Raw genomic sequence first — 20727 nt, forward strand, 5'->3', positions numbered from 1 at the left:
TAGTACAGAAAGAAATTAGAATCCCGTGTGAAAGGCGGCTCACAGCAGCTAAATATGTGACAAGGGACATAAGAGAGGAGATTGGACTTTGAAGAAGTCAGCCTCTCTGGGGTCAGCACCCTGAGAGCTGTCGAGAAGATGCTGAAATGAGAACCACACAGAAGGTTGCACCCTGTTCCAGTTATCTTCATTCAGCACCCGCACTCTGAACTCGGTTTGAGGGACACTTCTTTAAATAAGCTGCAGGGCTAAGAAACAAGTTAAGGCTGCATTCCCGTTATTCAAGGCTCTGGGGAGATAAAACCGCCGAAGGTGCGTAAGGGAGCGCAGCAGCGCCGGAGGAGCCACAGCGCGGGTGGACACCGGGTCTGCAAGGATCCAGCGCTTGAAGCACTGGCGGTACACGTGCTGCTGCCGGGGCCGGGGGGAGGGACCGGGAGGAGGAACCGGGAGGAGGGACCGGGAGGAGGAACCGGGAGCAGGGACCGGCCGCAGCAGGGACCGGCCGCCCCGGCCCGGCGCCGCCCCGGAAGCGGCGGGGAAGACGGCGGCGCCGCCATGGGCCGGGCAGTGACCGTGGCCACCTGCGCCCTTAACCAGTGGGCTCTGGACTTTGAGGGCAACCTGGAGAGGATTCTCAGAAGTGAGTGGCTGCTGTCCCCGGCTGTCAGGAATCCTTTTCCGCTCCCTTCTCTCCCTCCTGCGGCGGGCGGGGCGGCGCAGACAGCGCCTGTTTCACGCAGCGCGCTCCCAACACTCTTCCAGGTATCGACATCGCCAGGAGCAAAGGAGCCCGGTACCGCCTTGGCCCAGAGCTCGAAATCTGGTAAGGGAGCTTTGCTGGCGCTAGGTTGGTGCGATTCCGGTTACCTGTGGAAGAACAGTCGAGAAGAGCATCAGCCCCGTGGTGCTGCAGTGCCCAGAGCCATACTTACCGAATGGCGCTGCAAAGGAAAGCGCTGTAGTCGTGAGCACCGGACTGGGTCTCTTGTCTCGGAAACCTGACTGGTAGCGATAATTTTTAACCTATGCCAGTGAGTTTTCCTCCAGGGGAACTGTAGTGCTTTGATTTCTGCCTGGGCCCAGGCTGCTGTCCTGTAAGGAATATCATGGGGTGATACAGAATGCTGCAGAGTTTTAAATGCAGTAAATAGGGATAGTGTTGACAGCACTCCATCTTCATTTTCTATGTAAATTGCCTGTGTGGGTGAAATGCTCCCTGTCTAAAGTAATTTTGGTTCTCTGGCTGCATTTTTGATTTCTCCTTGTTTCTATACACAGTGGTTATGGCTGCTCAGATCACTATTATGAGTCAGACACACTCTTGCATTCGTTTCAAGTTCTGGAAAAGCTCTTGGAGTCTCCAACTACTCAAGATATTATCTGTGATGTGGGAATGTAAGTTTTTTGTTTGTTTGTTTGTTTTTGTAAACCTGTGATAAAGGGATAAGTTCTTAGGGAATGCTGCTTGTGCCATGCTCTGGATAGTGAGGGCTCTGCACCAAACTGTCAAACTAGGAACTGCACTGCTTTTCCCCTTTTAATTACCATGACCAGGACTGCAACGTGTGGGACACTTTCTGAAATATAATCCTTCCAAAGATTGCTGGTGGCTGATCCCTTCAAGAGAGAAATAGGATAATTGCAGTTATCTATTGGAAACCTTAAAGTCTGATATGTATTGCTATAGGTCAGACTTTGTATGAGGTATAATTTAAAAAGGCTTTATAAATTCACTGTCTTGTGGGAATGCAGGGGCTGCTTTCACTGACAGACATTGTAAACAACATTAAGTGTACGTGAAACTCATTGAAGCCATTGTAAGCCTTGTGCTGACATGGAAGTGTGGCAAATTATATCTGTAAAATTAACATGTTAGAACTGATATAATTGTGTAAAGCTAGTTTGATTTTGAACTAGGTTGGCAGTATCACAGGAGGTCACATTTTTTAAATAACATGGCCCAGCCATGGGGAATCTTCTGGTATGCTCATGTTACTAAGGCTTAGGTAGTAGCTGATATATCTGAGATTGAAAAAATCTGAGTTACTGACTGTGGTGTCAAACTACTACTTTAACTAAAAAAATAGAAGCTAAAACTTCATATATTGTTTTACTTGATTCCCTCTAATGAGGTCTTCTGAGTAGTTTTTGCAGTAAAGTAGATTCTGTAGCTTTTTATAATTTCATTTAGTAATTGTAGTTACTGCATATTTTGGTTCTTACTTTCACAGGCCTGTTCTGCACAGAAATGTTCGCTACAATTGTCGAGTGATCTTTTTGAATAAGTAAGTAGTTCTTGATGTGTTTTGTGAGGTAATATATTCTCTTTTAAGACACCAGTTCAGTCTTCAAGTAAGATTCTTCAGTGCTGGAGTGATGGATTTATCTTCCTGTTAGCTAAAGTTTGAAAGAGATAACTAAGGTTTCTCATTATCTGTTTTTTTCTTTTCTGATTTGTGGAAACTAAATTCCCACTACTTTCTGGAAGAGTTAAAAAAAACTCCTTGAGTCTGCAAGAAACTTTAAAAATGTTACATTATAATAGAAAAAAAGAAGTTGTTCTTAATCAATGTTCATATATAGGCTTGTTTGGCTGTACATCATGTGTAAACTCAGTTTTTCTGTTTTGTTTTATTTAAGGAAGATTCTTCTGATCAGACCAAAAATATCACTGGCAAATGCAGGAAACTACAGGGAACTTAGATGGTTCACCCCATGGAGCAAAGCAAGGTATGCTGGCAACTCTTAAGAATTGTGTTAAAAAACACAGTTTGCCATTTGCAGCCACAGCAACAGGGTTGAAATATCCAGAGCAAATCCTCATTGGCTGCTACAGGGAGAGCAGCAGGACAGAGTCAGCCAAGCTATGTGGTTGTAGGAAGCTTATTGAGCAGTCAAACGCTTGAGTAGCTGAGCTGGAAGAAAAAGTGGGGCTGCTTGATCCTACAGCCAGTGTAAAGTGTCATTTTCCTGGTGTGTGCTTTCTAAGAACAGCCAGCTCAGGACTGGAAAGGGCTGTGTTTATCTCCTGATTGCTGCATCCTGGTACTGAATTGGCAAACACTGAAATGGATGAGCTCTGTCAAAACTTCAACAACTGCAGTGAATGAAAGCTGCCTGCCTTATGATGCTGCAGAACATGTCTGGCACTTGGCTCTGATGCTGTACACTTATCTTGTAGTCAGGGAGGGCTTCCAGCTCGAGGGTCTCAGCAAAGCACTTCTGGTCCCTCCTCTGAGCCCCAGCTGGTTCTGAGCTGCTCGTGTAGTAGCCCTGTAAAAAGAGAAACTTCCACCTGGCATTTGTCTTGCATGGTGTGTTCTTTGTTAGGTCTGCTTGCTAGCCAGGATGGGGCGCTGCTTATCTTGCCTTTCTGAAGCACAGATGTTGCTATCCTAAAATGTCAGCATTTCTGATTAATTCCACAGAAATGTGAAGGTGTTTTTTTCATTTTTTAAACACACACAGCGCTGTACAACTTCAACAGGGTTTCTTTAAGCAGCGTTAGAAGGTGAGATGAGAACCAGTTTATGTCCTGTGATTTATGTAATGATGTATTCACACTCTATAAATTTGATCTAGGCATGTGGAGGAATATTTTCTGCCCAGGATTATTCAGGAAGTGACTGGACAGGTAAGCTGGTTTTTTTGGTGGTTTTTTTGGGGTTTTTTTTGGGGGTTTTTTTTTGGGTTTTTTTTGGTTTTTGTTTGTTTGGTTGGTTTTTTTTGTTTTTTTAATTTAGCATCTTTCAGATTCAGCAATTAAAAACTGTAGTCTCCAAAATTTTGCTGCCAGACATGTTGTGGATTCATATGTTTTAGGATGGTTCTAAATTGTAAATTGCATTAAATGAGAGCATAATTTAACATTATTTAAGTTAGTATGTGGTAGCAAAGCAAGTAAATTTTAAATCTTCCTCAGTTATTTGAACATACAGAACCTTGATTGCCATATTTTGCACAATTTTGGTAGAGTTTATCTGTGCTTAAGACTAGAATTGAGTATGTGTTTTTAGGTTAAAAAAATTAAATTTAAAATTGTTTAAACCTTACTTGTTCAGAAGGATCTAAAATTTATGTTAGTTCCCATTAAAGCATGAGTGTGATTCCAAACAACAGACAGTCTCTGTTTTGTAGATTGTTTAATTCTTGTCCTTAATCAAAGCACTGCATCTGAATACTACTGAAATTAAAACATGAAATTTCAATCATTCCAGAAATTTGCATTTCAGATTTTTTTTTTACTCCTACTTGATATGAAATGAAAGAAGGTATAATGTGATTGATACTGTGTCACTAATTTCACATAAGTAAGCATTCAATTTTTATATTTTCTTAAGATTTGTAGTTAAGTTTTTGAATTGAACAGCTTATTCTACTGCATATGTGTAAGAATGTTCTTGCTTTTCCTCAGGAAACTGTTCCTTTTGGGGATGCAGTGCTGGCAACCAAGGACACATGCCTAGGGGCAGAAATATGTGAAGAACTCTGGGCACCAAACAGGTAAAGGAGAAAAGGAAATAAATGTAACCTAAAACATACATTGGTGCTGCCTGAAATAAATGTTTGAAGAGATCTGCTTATTATTCTATGTAATTTATCTTTCAGAAAGTGCCAGTAAGATAAAATATAATTAGGAGCAACAAATACATCACGGGGAAGATGTCATTAGGCTAGGTGCAGGATGGCAAAGAAATGTTGGTTGTTAAACTAAATCAACTTGAAACAGGAAGGTAGGGGAAAAATACCAAAAAGAAGTAGAATGAGAAGAGTGACCCAAGGAAATAAATGACAGGTAACTCTGGTGCTCACATTCCTGATACTTTTCCAAATCTCCCAGTTACATTAATTTCCTTGTAACTGCAGAAGATGTGGTGTTTTGAAGATGTGATTTTTTTTTTTTTTAGTGTTTATTTCTTATGACATTGGAAAAATAAAAAAAAAAAAAGCAATAAAAATCCTCTCCTTGTGGTTCTGTTTTTGGATTTACTAAGAGACAAGGAAAATGGGACAACTGACTTAGCAGTGTATATCCATGTTGCCCTTTCAGACCAAGATTATGTTTTCTCTCTTTCTTTGAGACCTGGCCTTCTATAGAGTAGAAGGCATTTTATTTAGAACAGACTGAGCAATAGCCCTCCTGACCTCTGCAGCCACTGCTGGTTTTTGACAGAAGAGTTGGGCAATGCAAGAAAAAAGAAAGTTTTGAAAGCCCTATCCTTGTTTGAGCTGAGACATGCAGAAAACTGACAGTGACATAGATATTTCTGTTTGTCAGTGATTTTTAATGACATTTGCAGTTTTCACAGCACAGTAGTGATTTATTTTTGTGCCTTTTGCCTTGACAGCCCTCACATTGAGATGGGACTTGATGGTGTGGAAATTTTCACCAACTCTTCCGGGAGTCACCACGTGCTGCGGAAAGCTCATGCCCGGGTGGATCTGGTGAATTCTGCCACAGCAAAGGTGTGGAAAGTTCTGTTTGTTTGAAAAATGAGAAGACATTTATTATTTGCTCTGTAATCCTATCTAACAATGATGGGAACAAAAGTAAAGCAATGAGTGTACATTACACTGTGAAAAAGATGCTTTGTCATTGTAATTTAAAATGCTTTGTTTATATTTAACAGTATCTGCTTTCTCCTCTAATATCCAAACACAGCTGTCATCACCTTCCTGCTTTTCTCAACCTCAATTTGAACTCAGAATTTCAATTTAGAAGTGCAGCTCTCTCTCTTTGGGTTGAGGGAATGACTCTTGTTACTCATAGTGACTCCTGTCAGGAGAGGATTCCAGCCATAAATTATTCTCAATGTAAAGGGAGAGGAAATTTGTAAGAAGGGCAGGAACAGAGAAATAACATTTTGATTTTTAACATCCTGTCAGGTGCTACATTCTGAACAGTTTTTTTCTCTTCCCTGCATGTTTGTTTCCCTGGCAGAATGGTGGTATATATATATTAGCAAATCAGAAAGGCTGTGATGGTGATCGTCTCTATTATGATGGTTGTGCCATGATTTCCATGAATGGAGAAACTGTTGCACAAGGATCCCAGTTCTCACTCAATGATGTGGTAATGTATTCACCTCATACTGCTAGGACACTTATGCTCAACACTTCCCAGATATTCCAGACTAAAAAAGGTGTATTTTAATTATTATTCAGCTAGATCTGAGTGTTTTCCTAGTCAGATTACCTACAGTAGCTCTCCTGCTTTTGTGAGGAAGGAAGAATTGTCACAGTGGAAGAACTTAATGAAAACAATTTTGTATGCAGTCACTATGAGGAGGAGAGACCCTGTTAATTGAGATTATCTTATTTAAAGGAAGAAAGGGCAAAGACTGCAATGTTCTAATTAAGACCCAATTTTGTGGACACAAGCTTTCACTTTGATTTTAGAAAACAGTAGATTTGTCATCTAGCTTTCCTCATGTTATGTGCAAGCTCCATCACTTTCCCCAGTAACGTTTCTTGCCTTTTCCTTTGCCACAGCTGATGCTGAATCTTTTGCCAAGCATTGTTTATCTGTTTGTGTAGAGTGATCTGATGTTGAAAACCTTTCCACAGGAGGTGCTGGTTGCCACTCTGGACCTGGAGGATGTTCGAAGTTACAGAGCAGAGATTTCATCTCGCAACTTGGCAGTAAGAACTCTTTGTGTTTGTAAACTGTGCTAAGTTTGAATAGTAATTTGTTATGGTTTGACACTGGCACGATGCCAGTGCCTCTATGAAAATGTAATCTCTCAAATGAATGCTGTGAAATGCAATCGAGAGCAGAGCAAAGCAGGCCCAAGCTTAATAGAAGGAAAAAAAACTTTATTAAGCTACTACTATAAAAGAAAAAAAAGAAAGGGAAAAAAAGGGTCCCCATGGTGACCCTTCTCCTTTCCATGACCAGTGCTCTCACCACCAATGCATGGATGGACAGACTGCTTTTAGGATTTTTCCTTTCAAGGATGTCCTGCCAAGGGGGGAGAAAACAACAGTTCAGTTTTTCATTTTTTGGGACCACAGTCCTCCCTCCATTTTTCCCTGGGGCCAGGGGCCCAAGAACAGAGATCTTCTCTTCTCCTTCTTTGAGGACAGAGGGCACCACCACAAACCCCCTGATTTTTTCTCTGTTCGTTCCACTTCTGTCTTTTCCCAGATAAAGCAGGTCTCTTGACTCACTGGCATCCTCCTAAAATACAGTCTCTCTTGGAGGAGAAAAAAATTGGTTCAGTTTTGTGGCCAACACGGAAAAGTCCAGCCAAAAGCCACTCCTTGTCCCCCTCCCATCTAGAATTTCTCCTTCTAACATCCCAGGGTCCAAGGTGTCTCTTTTCCTCTCTTTCAAACTGAGGAGGGGAAAAAGAAATTCACAAAGCTTTAATTTCTCAAGGAAGGGTTAAAAGTCCAAACTCCCAGGATGGCTCGATGCCCAGACTCCGGCTCCCACACGGCTGGGCACCTTGCAGCCCCCCCCTCCTCCTTCCCCACGGTGAAACTGCTGACAAAAACTGCTGGTGTCTTTCTCTCTCCCTCTCAGGAGAGAAACTCTGGTGGGGGGAATGGAGACATCCCAGATTTCCTCCACCCTTCCATCTGCAGGGGCCAGCCCGGTTCCCGTCCCTCCACCTTGGGCCCACCTCAGTCAGGCCATGAGCTTTCCCCTGCTCTGACCGGAGCCAAAGAGAGCGAGTTCTGGGAATTCTACTTTTAACCCCTCTGTGTTCTCAGAAGCATGTCTACCTTCAAGTGATCAATATCCAAATTAACCTCTTCTTTCCAGAAAAATTCTTTTTCCGTGTCAAACCACAGCATCGTTGGATGTAAGAAGTATTTGCATGCCTTGATTTTCACGGTATCTTAGCTGATATTTTTTTTAAACTGTGTTAAAATTGGTGTCTTCTGAATTCTTCTGTATTATTGCTTAGGCAAGTAAAGTGAATCCTTATCCCAGGATAAAAGTGAACTTTGCTCTGTCGTGTCCTGATGATTTAGCTGTTCCTACTTGTATGCCAATCCAGTGGCGACACCACAGTCCTGAGGAGGAGATCAGGTAATCAAATGCTGCATCTGTTGCTTGAAAATTATTTTGATTTTAAAAAAACCCTCCAAAACTCAAAGAAAGAGATAAACATAAGATGTTGTTCAGATTTAAGTAAAGGAAACTCTCATTGGAAGACCGCAGTAAATATGTTGACTTGTTCTAACCTTCTTAGAACAATCATGTGTTGTGTAATTTCAGCCTTGGACCTGCATGTTGGCTCTGGGACTATTTAAGGCGCAGCAAACAGGTAAGAACAACTGGGTTTGTTTTTCCCGTGGCATACACAGCTACTTTTTTGCACAGGCACAATCAAAATTGTTTTTCTGTGCTGCTGGTAACCCAAACTGATCTTAGTCCAAGGTGCAGAGTCTGAGTTTTTCACTGGTAGCTCAGTCAGACTTAAAAATTGTATTCCAAGTGTGACTTCAGTATGCTCTGTGCACCCTTCCCTTAGGAATTGCAGCAGAGTGACATGAAGTAGTTATTCAGTGTAATAGTAAAGTATATATGAAAAATGTAATCCTTTTTTTAGCATTTCTGTCTTGCTAGAGGGTAAAGACAACTGGAAGTTTTTCTAGACAAAGGGTTTTACAGTGACTACTTGTTTGATTGCCCAGTTGATGAGAGTTTCAGAGGATTTGCTCTGGGTGGTTTCTGTTTCTCCCCAGTACAATATAAGCCTTGAACAACATAAAGCCTTGAACAATGCCTGTCATTTTTCTACTGGAGTGTGTTTCTGAGTAGTACAATACGTATTTTTTTTCTAATTTTACTGTGTGGAACCTCTTCCTTGCTCTGTTTCTAAGGCAGGGTTTCTCCTACCTCTGAGTGGTGGAATTGACAGCTCTGCTACAGCTTGCATAGTGTATTCCATGTGTCACCAGGTTTGCCTGGCAGTCAAGAATGGCAGTAAGTAGGTCTGTGTGGCTGGCCATCTGTGTTTACTAATGGTTATGGATAAGTTAATATTAGCTGGATGGAGTAGCTGCAAGAGCTTATTAATGGCAGACCCTTTTTGTGTCATTCTAATGGAGTCCTTTGTATCTCTTCAGAAATTCCAGTGAAAATGTGTGTCCAGATTCAGATTCTCTGAATTGGCATAATAGTTTCCATTTTGAGTTTAAGAATTGGATGTGGAACTCAGACTCTTTTCTGTCTAGACGATTGTTCAAATGTTGGCTGATGCAGTCTTCAATTTATTCTTAGAATTTTCCCCTTCTATTAAAAGCAGCACTACAGTGCATGGTTAGGAATGGTTTAATTTCTTTTAGTTCTGGCTTTAAGCAGACTTCATGCTTTTAGCTAAGTCTTTGTACATACTGGATCATGTTTTCTATGAAGATTCTTCAGTAGATCTAAGGGATTTAAAATTTCTGTGCTCAAAATCGGGAGCAAAATTGGTAATTCTTTTATTTGATAGATGAAAATTTTTTTGGGACATTAGATGTAGTCATTTGTCATGGGCACTGTAAAGCTGAATTGGAATACAAAGGATGTACAAGCTATTTGCATATCTTGCAAAGGGAGGAGCACAATAATTTCCACTCCTGTTCTGTTTCTTCTGCTCTGTTCTCAGATGCAGATGTGCTGGCTGATGCACGCAGGATTGTGAATGATGAGACCTACATCCCTGAGGATCCTCAGGAATTCTGCAGGCGTGTCTTCACCACGTGCTACATGGCTAGTGAGAACTCCTCCCAGGATACCTGCAACAGGGCCAAACTGCTGGCTGAGCAAATAGGCAGGTACAAGCTCAGAAAGTGGTGGGAAAAACCAGCATGTTCTGGCAAAGACTTACATCTAAAACATTCAGTCTTAAAAAGGGGAAAAAAATAAGAGAGGAATAGGAGGTGGGTTAAGTAGGAATGCTACAGGTAGTATTACTAAAGTGTTAAAGTGAGGCAGACTTAGAAGCATTTGGCAAAGGACATGGAATTTTGGAAACAGACTCTGAAAAGTGTTATTCTTTCCTAATTTTCTTCCTACCAAATCTGAGAGTTTAGCAGCTTTAAAGCCTCATTTGATGGGTGGAATTTTGGTGTTTTTTTCTGTTTTATATAGTCAGATTGTGCTGGCTGAGTCACTTGTGCTTGAATTCTTCTCAGCTACCACATCAACCTGAACATAGATGTGGCTGTGAAAGCTGTTGTGGGGATCTTCAATGTGGTGACAGGTCGAACTCCCCGGTTTTCTGTCTATGGAGGGAGTAGCAGAGAGAACCTGGCACTCCAGAATGTGCAGGTATGTGTCCTGTAGGCTGAATCGGGCCACACTCTTTTGGTTCTGTGGGTTTTGGGTTGATTTTTTGGTTTTCCAACCTAACCATCAATTCTGCTTTAGTTCCGAGTGTTGGTTATCCTGTTTGATAGCTTTTGTTAATTTGAGGAACTCGATCTTTCTCTCTCTGTTACTGGACAAATCCAGCTGTTTGCTCTGGAAGCAAACATTGAATTCTTTGTCAGCTTTTTGGTAGCAGGAGAGGTTTAAGTCACAGGGGAGTCTGGATATTGGCTTAACATCACCCACAATTGCTGCTGGAGCTGAAGGCTGGATCCCAGGCATTGTTAGAAAAATTGTTTCAAAATGGGGACAAAAGCAAAGTAAACTTTTTGCAAATGTTTTCTATTAGACTAGAGGGATTTATTTACACTATAAAAGAATACGGTTTATCTGCATGCTTCTTCCATCATGGATCCTTGTTAGTGCTATCAGAGGTAGCAGATGGCACCTACTCCCCAATTTGCCATTGGCCAGGAGAAACTTCCTCAGTTTGTGGCAGTAGCTGATACTGAACCTGGATTTCCTGAGTGTGCTCAGCAATTTCTCCGAAAGACTATCCTTCCTGCAGTCATGCTTACCCTGCCCCCATTTTGTTCTTCATGAGCTTGTTTAGACAACTGATTAATGACTGGAGAGAAATCACTCTGCTATGTAAATTTTGCTTTCCTTTTCATTTTGCTTTGCAGGCTAGAATAAGAATGGTCCTTGCCTACCTGTTTGCTCAGCTGACACTGTGGGCTCGTGGGATGCCAGGGGGACTGCTGGTGCTGGGATCAGCCAATGTGGATGAAAGGTTGGTAAAAATTGAGAATCCAAACCCATGTGAAACAGGTCACTGTCATGTCCTGCAACTCTACCAAATATCACTGTAGATTGACTCAGAAGAGGTAACAACCTAAGTAAGAATGCACTGGTAACAGTGAAATCAATGAAAATAGTTAAATCGGCTTGAGTGGGAAATGGTGTATTTTTCAGAGGTTTAGCCCAAAGGATTGTTATAGCTTTCCCATAAAATTCTGTTGTCAGTAGAGCTTACCTGTGCATTCCTTAGGCTAACTTCCCAATTTGTTGAATTTTCAGTAACTGCATTAGGAATGAGAATGTGAACTTTGAGCTGAAAAACCAGCTTAAAATCTGGAGTACTGTTACTAGAGCTAGCATTTGAAGATTAAAACAATCCCTGTAAAACTGTGGGAGTGGTAACCTCTAAAGCTGTGAGCTGGTTGTGTGGATGTTTTGAGATTTATTGTTTTAATTAGCACAATGTTTTAACTGTTTTGCCCATATTGCCTTAGCATGGACAGTTTTGCAGTGCTTTATGATTGTTTAAAGTTATCATCTGAAAATTTCAGGGCTTTAGGATAACCCTGTGTTCTGGTTTGAAAAGCAAAACCAGTGAGAGGCTCAAAGTCAGAAATACAATTTATTAGAAAAAAGGGAACAAAGAACCAAATACAATAGCACAAAAGAAGAACCACTGATAGAGTTAGAGATACAATCTGATACTTGCTGGCTAGAGCAGTGGTAGCAGATATGGTTCTGTCCAAGCTGTGGTCCTGTAGACTGATGTAGTTTCCTTCTGGAGGTCTGGTGTAGAGAAGGTCTCAGCTGTTCCTCTTGGAAGAGGGGATCTGTAGAAGGGTGTAGTTTTCTCTGAAGATCTGGTGATGGGCCTGATCTTCCTCTGGGAATCCAGCAGAGAGGAAGACTGCTTCTCTGGGAATCCAGCGAAGGGCTGCCCCTGATATCCCAAAAATGCTGATTTCATGAAGGTAAGGATGCTTGACTCCTCCCTCTGGGTGGAGCATCTCACCATGGGATGATGTAACTTTACTGGTCATGCAGTGAGTCATTCAATGGCCCATTAACACAAGATGTCTCCCCAGAGGGAGACATTGTTCTTGGAAGAGATAAGAAAACTGCCCAACCTCCAACAGATGGCAAATAGAACACATGCTTATTTTACAAGCCAGGACACCCTGCTGCAGTTAAACATGTTGTCCTTTAGTTATAAATACGTTATTAATCTGCAGTCTGTTTCTCCCTTTCTTCATGCTGCATATAAATTCTCTATAGTGTCAAGGATTATAAATTATGCTGCAGTTACATTATTATTAACTGTTGCTGTATAAAATTTCCTGTTTTGCTCAGTCTCCGTGGTTACTTGACCAAGTACGACTGCTCCAGTGCTGATATCAACCCCATTGGTGGCATCAGCAAGACTGATTTGAAGAACTTCATTCATTACTGCATTGAAAATTTCCAGCTCACAGCCCTCAGGAGGTGAGCAATGATTGAGTGACTGTGTTTGTTCATTCCACTGGAGGAACTATCTGAGCCAGGTGCTTCATTTTTGGGATGAAGCGCTGTTTTAACAAACCAACACTAATAAGACTGCATGGAATCCACGTTTTTCCTTTTTCCTCTCCCTTACAGTATCATGTCAGCTCCACCCACTGCGGAATTGGAGCCCCTGGTGGATGGACAAGTGGCTCAAACTGATGAGGTAATAATGGGCAGTGCCTTTAAAATGCTTTAAGCCTTCCCCCAAAATCTGGGGTTTGTCCCATAGGTGTATGTAACCATGCTTTCTGACAGGCATGTTATAAACAGTCTTAAAGCTGCCAACATTAATTCCCCACACTGTTCACAATAGTTGACAATAGTTTCCAAAACAGCAAATTAATTTTCGAACTATTTTATACTTTTGGACACTTAGAAGGATGAGTATTGTAAAATGCAGTTTGTTTTATGGTTTTTTTAATATCAAAAGAAAGTCAGGGCCTTGCTGCTATAAAAATGACTGGTGGCAAAGCACTCTTCTGCCCACATCCTTCTCTTTGCTATCCCTTTGGAGAGGACAGATAAAACTACCTCTGTGGCCTCCAATCTCCCAGTTCAGAGAGATTCCAGTGGGTTTCTTTTATTTCTCCTCATAGTATTACTATGTCTTTTTGACTTTGACAATTTCATTTTGGTGTTTCTTTGATTTAACTGGGTTGTTTTAATTGCTTCATGAAAGTATTAATTAAAATTTGCACAGATTTTCTTTGACATTCTGTGTGCCTGTTTTCAGGAAGATATGGGGATGACATATGCAGAGCTCTCAATGTATGGGAAATTAAGGAAAATTGCAAAGGCTGGACCATACAGTATGTTCTGTAAGCTGATTAATATATGGAAGGAAATTTGTACACCAAGAGAGGTAATGTCACCCTGATTCTTAAGATATTTTAAAGCTTTCTGAGTTTACATTCTGTTGGAGAACTTTCCCACACAATTTCTGTAAACAACATATTGTTTACATTCTTTTATGGGGGTGGAGAAACTTGATGTACTAGTAATTTGTCCAGTGTCTTTGGAGAAGTGGCCCATTCACTCTCCAATCTAATGTCACCTTTGGGAAAGTAAAAAAGTCGGAGTCAGAAAATAAACTTTCTTCTTTACCTTGCAAATAGCAGGTAGCTCACGTCGTGCTTTCATTTGTCCTATAGCGACAAGGTAATATACCAAAGAGAAAAAAATATAAAATAGTTTAATGCTTTTGCCAAAATAAAGTATGTTTGGTGAAAGGTCAGGTTCCTTTTAACTGAAAGTAATAGTTTAATTATTTTGTGTTTAGAGATTATTCTACAGTTGCAGCAGAATATGTTGGAAAAGCTGGTCTGCATCTCTTAAATGGAGCTTGCTGTCTTGTGCTGCAAATTTTTAAAACAGTTGTTAATTGGGTAATTTGAAAACAATTACTTCAGAATTACACCTCAGGGAAAATTGTTCTCTAAAATACAGATGACCAACTACTGTTGAAGCCTTTTGTTATGTGTTCTGAGACTCGTGCTTTGAAAGAATATCTGGACCATGTCAAGATAGAAAAAAGTCTCCAAAATACTGTGCTCCTCTCAATTTTTAAATTAAAATACTAAGAAACTTCATCTAGTTAAAAGCTATGTTCCTTGTACACCAGGTGGCATTCAAGGTTAAGCATTTCTTCAGGATGTATTCAGTCAACAGGCACAAAATGACCACCCTCACTCCTTCCTACCACGCTGAAAACTACAGTCCAGATGACAACCGTTTTGACCTGAGGCCTTTCCTCTACAACACCTCGTGGTCCTGGCAGTTCAGGTGTATAGACAAACAGGTAAATCTGCTTCTGGAATGATCTTGCATTGAAATTATTCAAAGTGGGTCAAGCCTGGTTCCAGTGAATCTCCAGTAAAACACAACTAACATTTAGGGTAGCAGTTATTACAGAAATAGCTCTGATTGTTCCTTTCACACAACTGTGATGTTAAATCCCCTGATTTCAGTGTAGGCTGTTTAGGTTATTTTTTGTCATACTGCTATGAAAATAAGAACAAGAAAAAAAAAAAAAGAATTGGTGTACTGAGGAGAGAAAGTAATAGGTGTATCCAGACTCATGAAGTCCTGTGGTAATGGGAGAAACAAGCTTTTGTGTTTTGGTTTCAGTTCAGGGCCTGTCTTAAGGGATCTGCTGAATTGCAGAATTAAGACTTTACCTACATCAGCGTGGAGAAAGCCAGTGTAAGAGGCAGCAATTCACTTCTCCCACCTGCTTCTGCATCAGTTCCTTTTTTGAAACTCAAGTTAGCTGACTCACAAAGTCACGTTTGCTCAAACACAGAAGCAGTAATGGTACCGTGCTCAGTTTGAGCACTGAGATGGGGAGGGGCCCAGGCGATTATTGGAACCATGCTTAAGCCACTCCTTCAAACTTATTTTTAATGCCTCTTTTATGGCACATATGCTGGGGTGAAGAATTTTAGCACCCCTTAAAGTTTTTTCTGCCAGAGATTTTTTTTCTGCCAGTTGCTTTTAAAACTATGTTTATACATGTAATAAAATACTAATTCCTTCATCTGTGAAATGCCAGACATGTTGTAATAGTATTTTACTACCTTGAAACCTGGGATAAAAGCTACTATGTGCAGTACTTTATTGTAAAGTATGTATAGTGGGGGATTTTTTTACATTATATTGAACTTTTTTCCACCGAAGTCCAGGAAAAAAGTTATCTTGGTCTGAGTGGGAGTCAGGCAAAATATTTTTGTAGGGTCTGGACCAAAATAAAATTATTTTATGCTTACAGTAAATGTGATTAAGATCTTTTAATGATGCAGATATTGTTGCATTCTATAACTAAATTTGTATGTAATAGCAGTTGTGCTCTGCAAGGATAGTGGCAACTTATTCCTGGAAACCACGAGGCAAGTTTGTGGAAGATTTTATTGAGTAGATAAGAGTAGCCTGAACTGATAACTCCTACAGCTCTTTGCAAGACTGAAAAATAATAACTTGCAGTGGTTTGAGTCAAATCTGCCCTATTCAAGGAAAGGAATACAGGAAGAGTTTCCTCTTACTGTAGGTGTTCAGCACAATTGTAATTCTGAAGAGAATCACTCTAGGACAGTGTCCCACTGATGATTCTGCTCCTGGGACTCAATCTGCACGTAAGATTTTTCTGGCATAGTAACAGGACTGTGAAAATATGGCATAAACTTGACATAAAATCCACTTTTACTTAGGTAATGCCAGGTTTTCCTATAGGAGAGTCATGTTGCAGCTCAAGCTCATTTGTGAATTGAAACAATTTGGAGTGCTAATGATAGAGAAATCTGTTGGATTTGTAGAAAGTACTTTTCTGCTTTGGATGTCTGTAGTGTAGTCAAGTCAGTTTAGTTATCCATCCATTTTTAGTGCAAACTTCCCTTTGCATTTGCTGTAGAAGGAACAGGGGTAAAATGAATTTAAGATCATAGCACTTGCTGGGAATTACCAGATTTACTCTTGGAGTCTTCATGTCATTCAGCTCTACCTGGCCAGGGGGTTTTGCAACAACCCTTGGAACTCTGGCAATGCTGTCTGTAGCTTCTGCCTTGGAGCTGTGTCTGAAGTAAAGGATTTGTGGTCAGAGCACCAATGATGCACTTCCAGGTGCCAAAATATTCACTGGGATTTTAATAGCTGCCATAATTTGAAGGAACTGTGATGCAGCTCAGAAGAAAGCTGGCACATCTGCTTGTAAGGATGAGATATCTGCAGGCCATTTTCTGCTGTTTCCAGTGTTACACCATAAGATTAGATGCATTTGGTCAAACCAAAAGATTTGTCCGCTTCATAAAAACCTGATCTTTGCGTGTCTCTTTTACATCCAGTAGGAAGAAGAAGCTTATTTTTGCTACTGAGTTGTTTTCTTTTTTACTTGCAGGTATCCAAGCTAGAAAAAAAGGAAGGAATTTCTTTAGTTGAAGATACGGACTGACTTCCTGTCTTGTTAAACTGTGGAAATTAATTTGTCAAACAGAATGTTCAAAACTGGATTATACTGTGATAATGAGCACGGATGACCTGCTTAACAGTTCCTGAGCTGACTGTTGTAATAATTTTTTTAAATTGACTCCCTCTTTTACACCCAAATATACTTAAACTGTAGTTTGGCTAAGAGATCATTTATTAAGGATTTTCTTCAGCTTCTTGAGTTAATTGCCTTTAATTCAAAATATTTGGATAATGGTAAATAAACCCAGGATAGTCTTTTGTTTGGTTCTGATAATTCAGATATGACTTTTGAGTAACATCCAGCTGAATGTGTAAAATTTTAACAGTTCTGGCATGTGCCATTGAGGGGGAGAAACTCACCTTACTTTGCAATAAACCTGTAATTTTGTCATGCTAATTCACTCAGTTCCTATTCTGCATGTTTTTTTATTTACCTGGCCCTGGCTTTGTAGACTGGTCCAGTGTTTTGAGTGGCCACAAAGTCAAACTTGGCAAGGTATTGGAAGCACGTCTGTCTTGAAGCAGATGGGTAATCTTCATGTTAGTGGGGTCAGATTTAGAATTCAGCTTCTTGTTTTGCTGAATATTGCAGAATGAAGTATAAAACCACTGTCCTCTGAGCTCAATTACAGTGTTACCCACATCCCACCTACAGTTTGCAAAAACTTAATTTTTAACTTCATGGAGCAATAAAAAAGGATAGGCTTATTCCTTTGTCTAGTTCTATATTGCCAAGTTGTATAAAGACATGAAAGCCAATGATGTAAAGTGTCATTACTAACATCCTTTACAACTGATCCTTCTAGTCTTTTAACCACATTAGTAACATAAGCAGAATGTGTAATTAAATTAAAAAGTTGTGGAAAGAGCTGAAAACCCCAAACCACACGGGCAAGTTCAACAATTTGAGGAGATCTTTCTATTATTTGGACATCTGATTCCCAAGCTTTAGTTGTTTGGTTCAACCAAGTTATGACAGATTTGTGACTTTTGCCTGATCCATCAGTGAAGAGAGTTATTACATTTAAAGGTTCTTCACTTAATATAGGTTATCTCTAAAACTCAATTTTACCTGCAATAATTAGTGAGCTAGGTAATGAACAGAACAAATACCTGGGAAATCATCAGAATTTTGCATTGCCCAATCAAGATAATATTTTTTCAATGGTAAATAGATAACTGCAAATTCTTGACCTGCTAAATGTAACAGTCTTGCTCTGGCCCTCATTACAATTTGTGCTATCATCTCTAAAACTGTAAAAATTGTTTTTGAAACCTGTTGGGAAGAAAAACCCATTCTCTTGTCAACAAAGGATTTCTCTCAGAAGGGTGCCATTGAAAGATGAAACCATCAAGTCACATTTTTTAAAAAAGGAAGTCCATGACCTCAGAAGGTCATGAAGCAACCTCCAGGAGTCCAATGTCTTCTTGTGGATGATGAATACTGGTGAATTCCAGGGACTCTTCGTGAGTGTGATGTGACTTTGCCGTAATTGTTCCTTTACCAATCTTTTAAGGATATTTAATTTTTTCTCTGTTAAAGGTCATTGATCAATTCATATAGGATGATCAGCTTTCCAGTTTAGCTTTAAAGTGGCAGGTTTTGATGTGGTTTCCATCACAGTTCTACTTCCAGTTTTGCTCCCCATTGGAACAGGAGGTCTTTCCCCCAGACAGTGAAAGGCTTCTGAACAACAAAAGGATGCACTGTTGCTGTCTTTCCTTCAGGACCATTAATGTTAATCATGGACGCACTTTGCAAACACACAGTAGCACCTCCAATCCCTGTGAGGGAACCTGCAGGAGCTACCAAATCCCAATCATAGCACCAAAACCTGTGAGTAATTACAGCGACATCTGCACTGCTATATAGCATACCTGTAATATAAATTGTTTTATCACAATGAGTCAAACTACAAATCAATTTTGGTTGGCTGTGGTCCAAACATTGCAGCCAAAAGACCTGTACCAAATGGCACAGACATAATTGAATTCTCTGTAAAGTAGTTTTGCTTAGGTGTATTAGTGGGTAAAAGAAATGCAATAGCTATAAGTGTTTTTGGTGGAATTATCTTAGGAATTAAGTGCAAGAGCTAAAATTACTAACTCCTCACTACAGTTTACTAAAACAACAGCTGAAAGGACTGAAAGTCCCAAAATTTTGTTGCTGGCTTTGCCTAGAATAAAAAAATCTTGTCTTTGTTGAAAAAAATTGATAATTCCAGTAGAAATGCTTTCATAACAAAAAAATATTTAAAAGGTGTATCAATTTTGAGGAGGCCAATTCTAGCCTTCCATTTGGGAATTCCAGCTGGGGCTATTTGAGGAGTGGTTGACTGAGGGATACATGACTGAGGTACCAATACCATTTGACTGTAAGGAGGTACCACTACTTGTGTCAAAGCGCGGCTCTTTTTTTAGTTTAATGACAAAGGTTTCCCATCGATGTCAAATTGAGAGTGACAGTTCTTACAAGATGCTTCCCTTTTTGACATCAAGGGCAAATAGGAAGTTGTTTAGATTGGATTGTTTTTGTAGGACAATCCCTTTTCACATGTCCTGGTTTCTCACAAGCAAAGCACCAAGCCTTTTTATCTGAGTTCAACTGTACAGTACCAACAGATTTTTCAAAAATTTTTGTGTTTCTACGGCTTGTTTGACCGTTTGTTGTTTCAAATTTTCTCCCAAAGCTTTTGCCAAATTATCTCCCAATGTTTTTCCTAACTTTTCTTGAGATTTTCTTGTGCTTTCTAAAAGTATTACCTTGCACATTAGCAAGATGTTGTGGAGAGATGAGCTTACTGCAAGCTGTTAGCATCTGTGTTACAGTTGGAGGCTGATCAGGTAAAGTTAAAACAATTGTTTTACATTCTTATAAGTTCTTTGATATCATGGTGAGAAGGAGTTTTGTATTGTGGATTTACATCATTATGACAAAGGCAAGGAAGAGTTCATCTGAATCCAAAATTTTTCTCTAAAAAGAGCAGGGGGTTGCCCAAAGGAGGCTGTGAACCTGTGGGAAGCCCATGCTGGAGCAGGTGTCCTGATAGGACTTGTGGCACTGTAGGAAACCCACGACAGGCTGTTCCTGAAGAACTGCAGGACTTGAAGAACTTCTGAGGGAAAGACTTGTGTTGGAAAAGTTTGTGGAGGACAGTTTCCTGTGGGAGGGAAACCCCCAAGCTGAAGGAGGGGAAGGACTCATTGCCCTGAGGAGGAAGCAGTGGCAGAAGTAACAAGAACTGACCGTAACACCATGCCTGGCCTCACTATGCCACTGAGGGAGAGGGGTAGAAAATCAGCAATAAGTTTAGCCCAGGAAGGAGGGAGGGCTGTGATGTCTTTAGGACTTGCTTTATTTCTCATTATACTTTTTTGTTATGATTGGTAATAAATTCAAATAATTTTGCTATGTAGGTTCTGTTTTGCCTGTAATGGTATTCAGTGAGTGACCTCTCTCTGCCCTTAATTCGTATTTTCTCTCCATGTCCAGCTGAGGAGGGGAGTGATGGAGCAGCCCAGATCAATCCATTGCACAACCATTATGGTAAAGATAACATCAAAGAGTTTTTGTTTTTATCTTCAGCTGAATCTTACCCTGGCTTATTTGTAAGTCAGTGTTAAACTTATTTTTTGACTAAACAGTGGTGCAGATGAAAGCAAAAGCTACCCCATTGCTATTTATTGCACATATATAAAATTATACATGTTCCTCTCCGAGATAAATAAAGGTAGCCCTTAAGAGACCAAACAGTCTTCTGTCATTTGGCTGAATTTGACACATCATAACTGTAAGCTTATTGTTATCTGTAGGGATACCACCAGCACTCTGAAAGAGAGCTGGCCTATTGCAACACCATTGTCCACAGCGAACATTGCTCCCTGGTCCATGATTTTATTTGCAATTCAACTAGTTCTTACAATTAAGATTCACCTTATAATCTTGGCTAGTAAATGTGTAAAATATTCACTGAAGTAAAGAGCACCTCATTTGATAAACACGTAGCTTTAAATTAAAGAGCAACGGATGGGCCTACTTCCCAAACTGGAATACTAAAATGAGGGATTGATAAACTCTTGTGTTCATTATTATGCTGCCGCAGATCCCAGTA

At 40.2% G+C, this 20727-nt stretch overlaps 1 protein-coding gene across 2 annotated transcripts; it reads left to right on the forward strand.

Moving 5' to 3' along the window:
- The first annotated feature begins 523 nt into the window (after positions 1 to 523).
- On the forward strand, positions 524 to 17012 carry NADSYN1 (NAD synthetase 1). Of its 2 annotated transcripts, none has more exons than XM_085579894.1 (21): positions 524 to 643; positions 766 to 826; positions 1282 to 1398; positions 2235 to 2288; positions 2620 to 2733; positions 3586 to 3637; positions 4418 to 4506; positions 5352 to 5469; positions 5945 to 6076; positions 6571 to 6645; positions 7920 to 8044; positions 8234 to 8282; positions 8842 to 8944; positions 9612 to 9780; positions 10141 to 10276; positions 11002 to 11108; positions 12467 to 12598; positions 12752 to 12821; positions 13392 to 13520; positions 14280 to 14456; positions 16545 to 17012. In XM_085579894.1, exons 1-21 carry the CDS (start codon positions 559 to 561, stop codon positions 16596 to 16598), a joined length of 2148 nt encoding a protein of 715 aa, XP_085436020.1. In that variant the 5' UTR covers positions 524 to 558; the 3' UTR covers positions 16599 to 17012. The 2 variants fall into 2 exon arrangements, with proteins under 2 accessions (XP_085436020.1, XP_021384217.2); XM_021528542.4 differs by having other exon boundaries at positions 2644 to 2733.
- The last annotated feature ends 3715 nt before the right edge of the window (positions 17013 to 20727 follow it).

Source organism: Lonchura striata, chromosome 5 (genome assembly GCF_050655825.1).
Source record: "Lonchura striata isolate lonStrDom1 chromosome 5, ASM5065582v1, whole genome shotgun sequence".
In the NCBI taxonomy this organism is placed as follows: domain Eukaryota; kingdom Metazoa; phylum Chordata; class Aves; order Passeriformes; family Estrildidae; genus Lonchura; species Lonchura striata.

Excerpts from the sequence above, each read along its gene's own strand:
- NADSYN1 (XM_085579894.1), top strand. The coding sequence starts at position 559 with ATGGGCCGGGCAGTGACCGTGGCCACCTGCGCCCTTAACCAGTGGGCT. Across the intron at positions 3,638-4,417 it reads TTCAGGAAGTGACTGGACAG|GAAACTGTTCCTTTTGGGGA; the intron begins GTAAGCTGGTTT and ends GCTTTTCCTCAG. Across the intron at positions 14,457-16,544 it reads TCAGGTGTATAGACAAACAG|GTATCCAAGCTAGAAAAAAA; the intron begins GTAAATCTGCTT and ends TTTTACTTGCAG.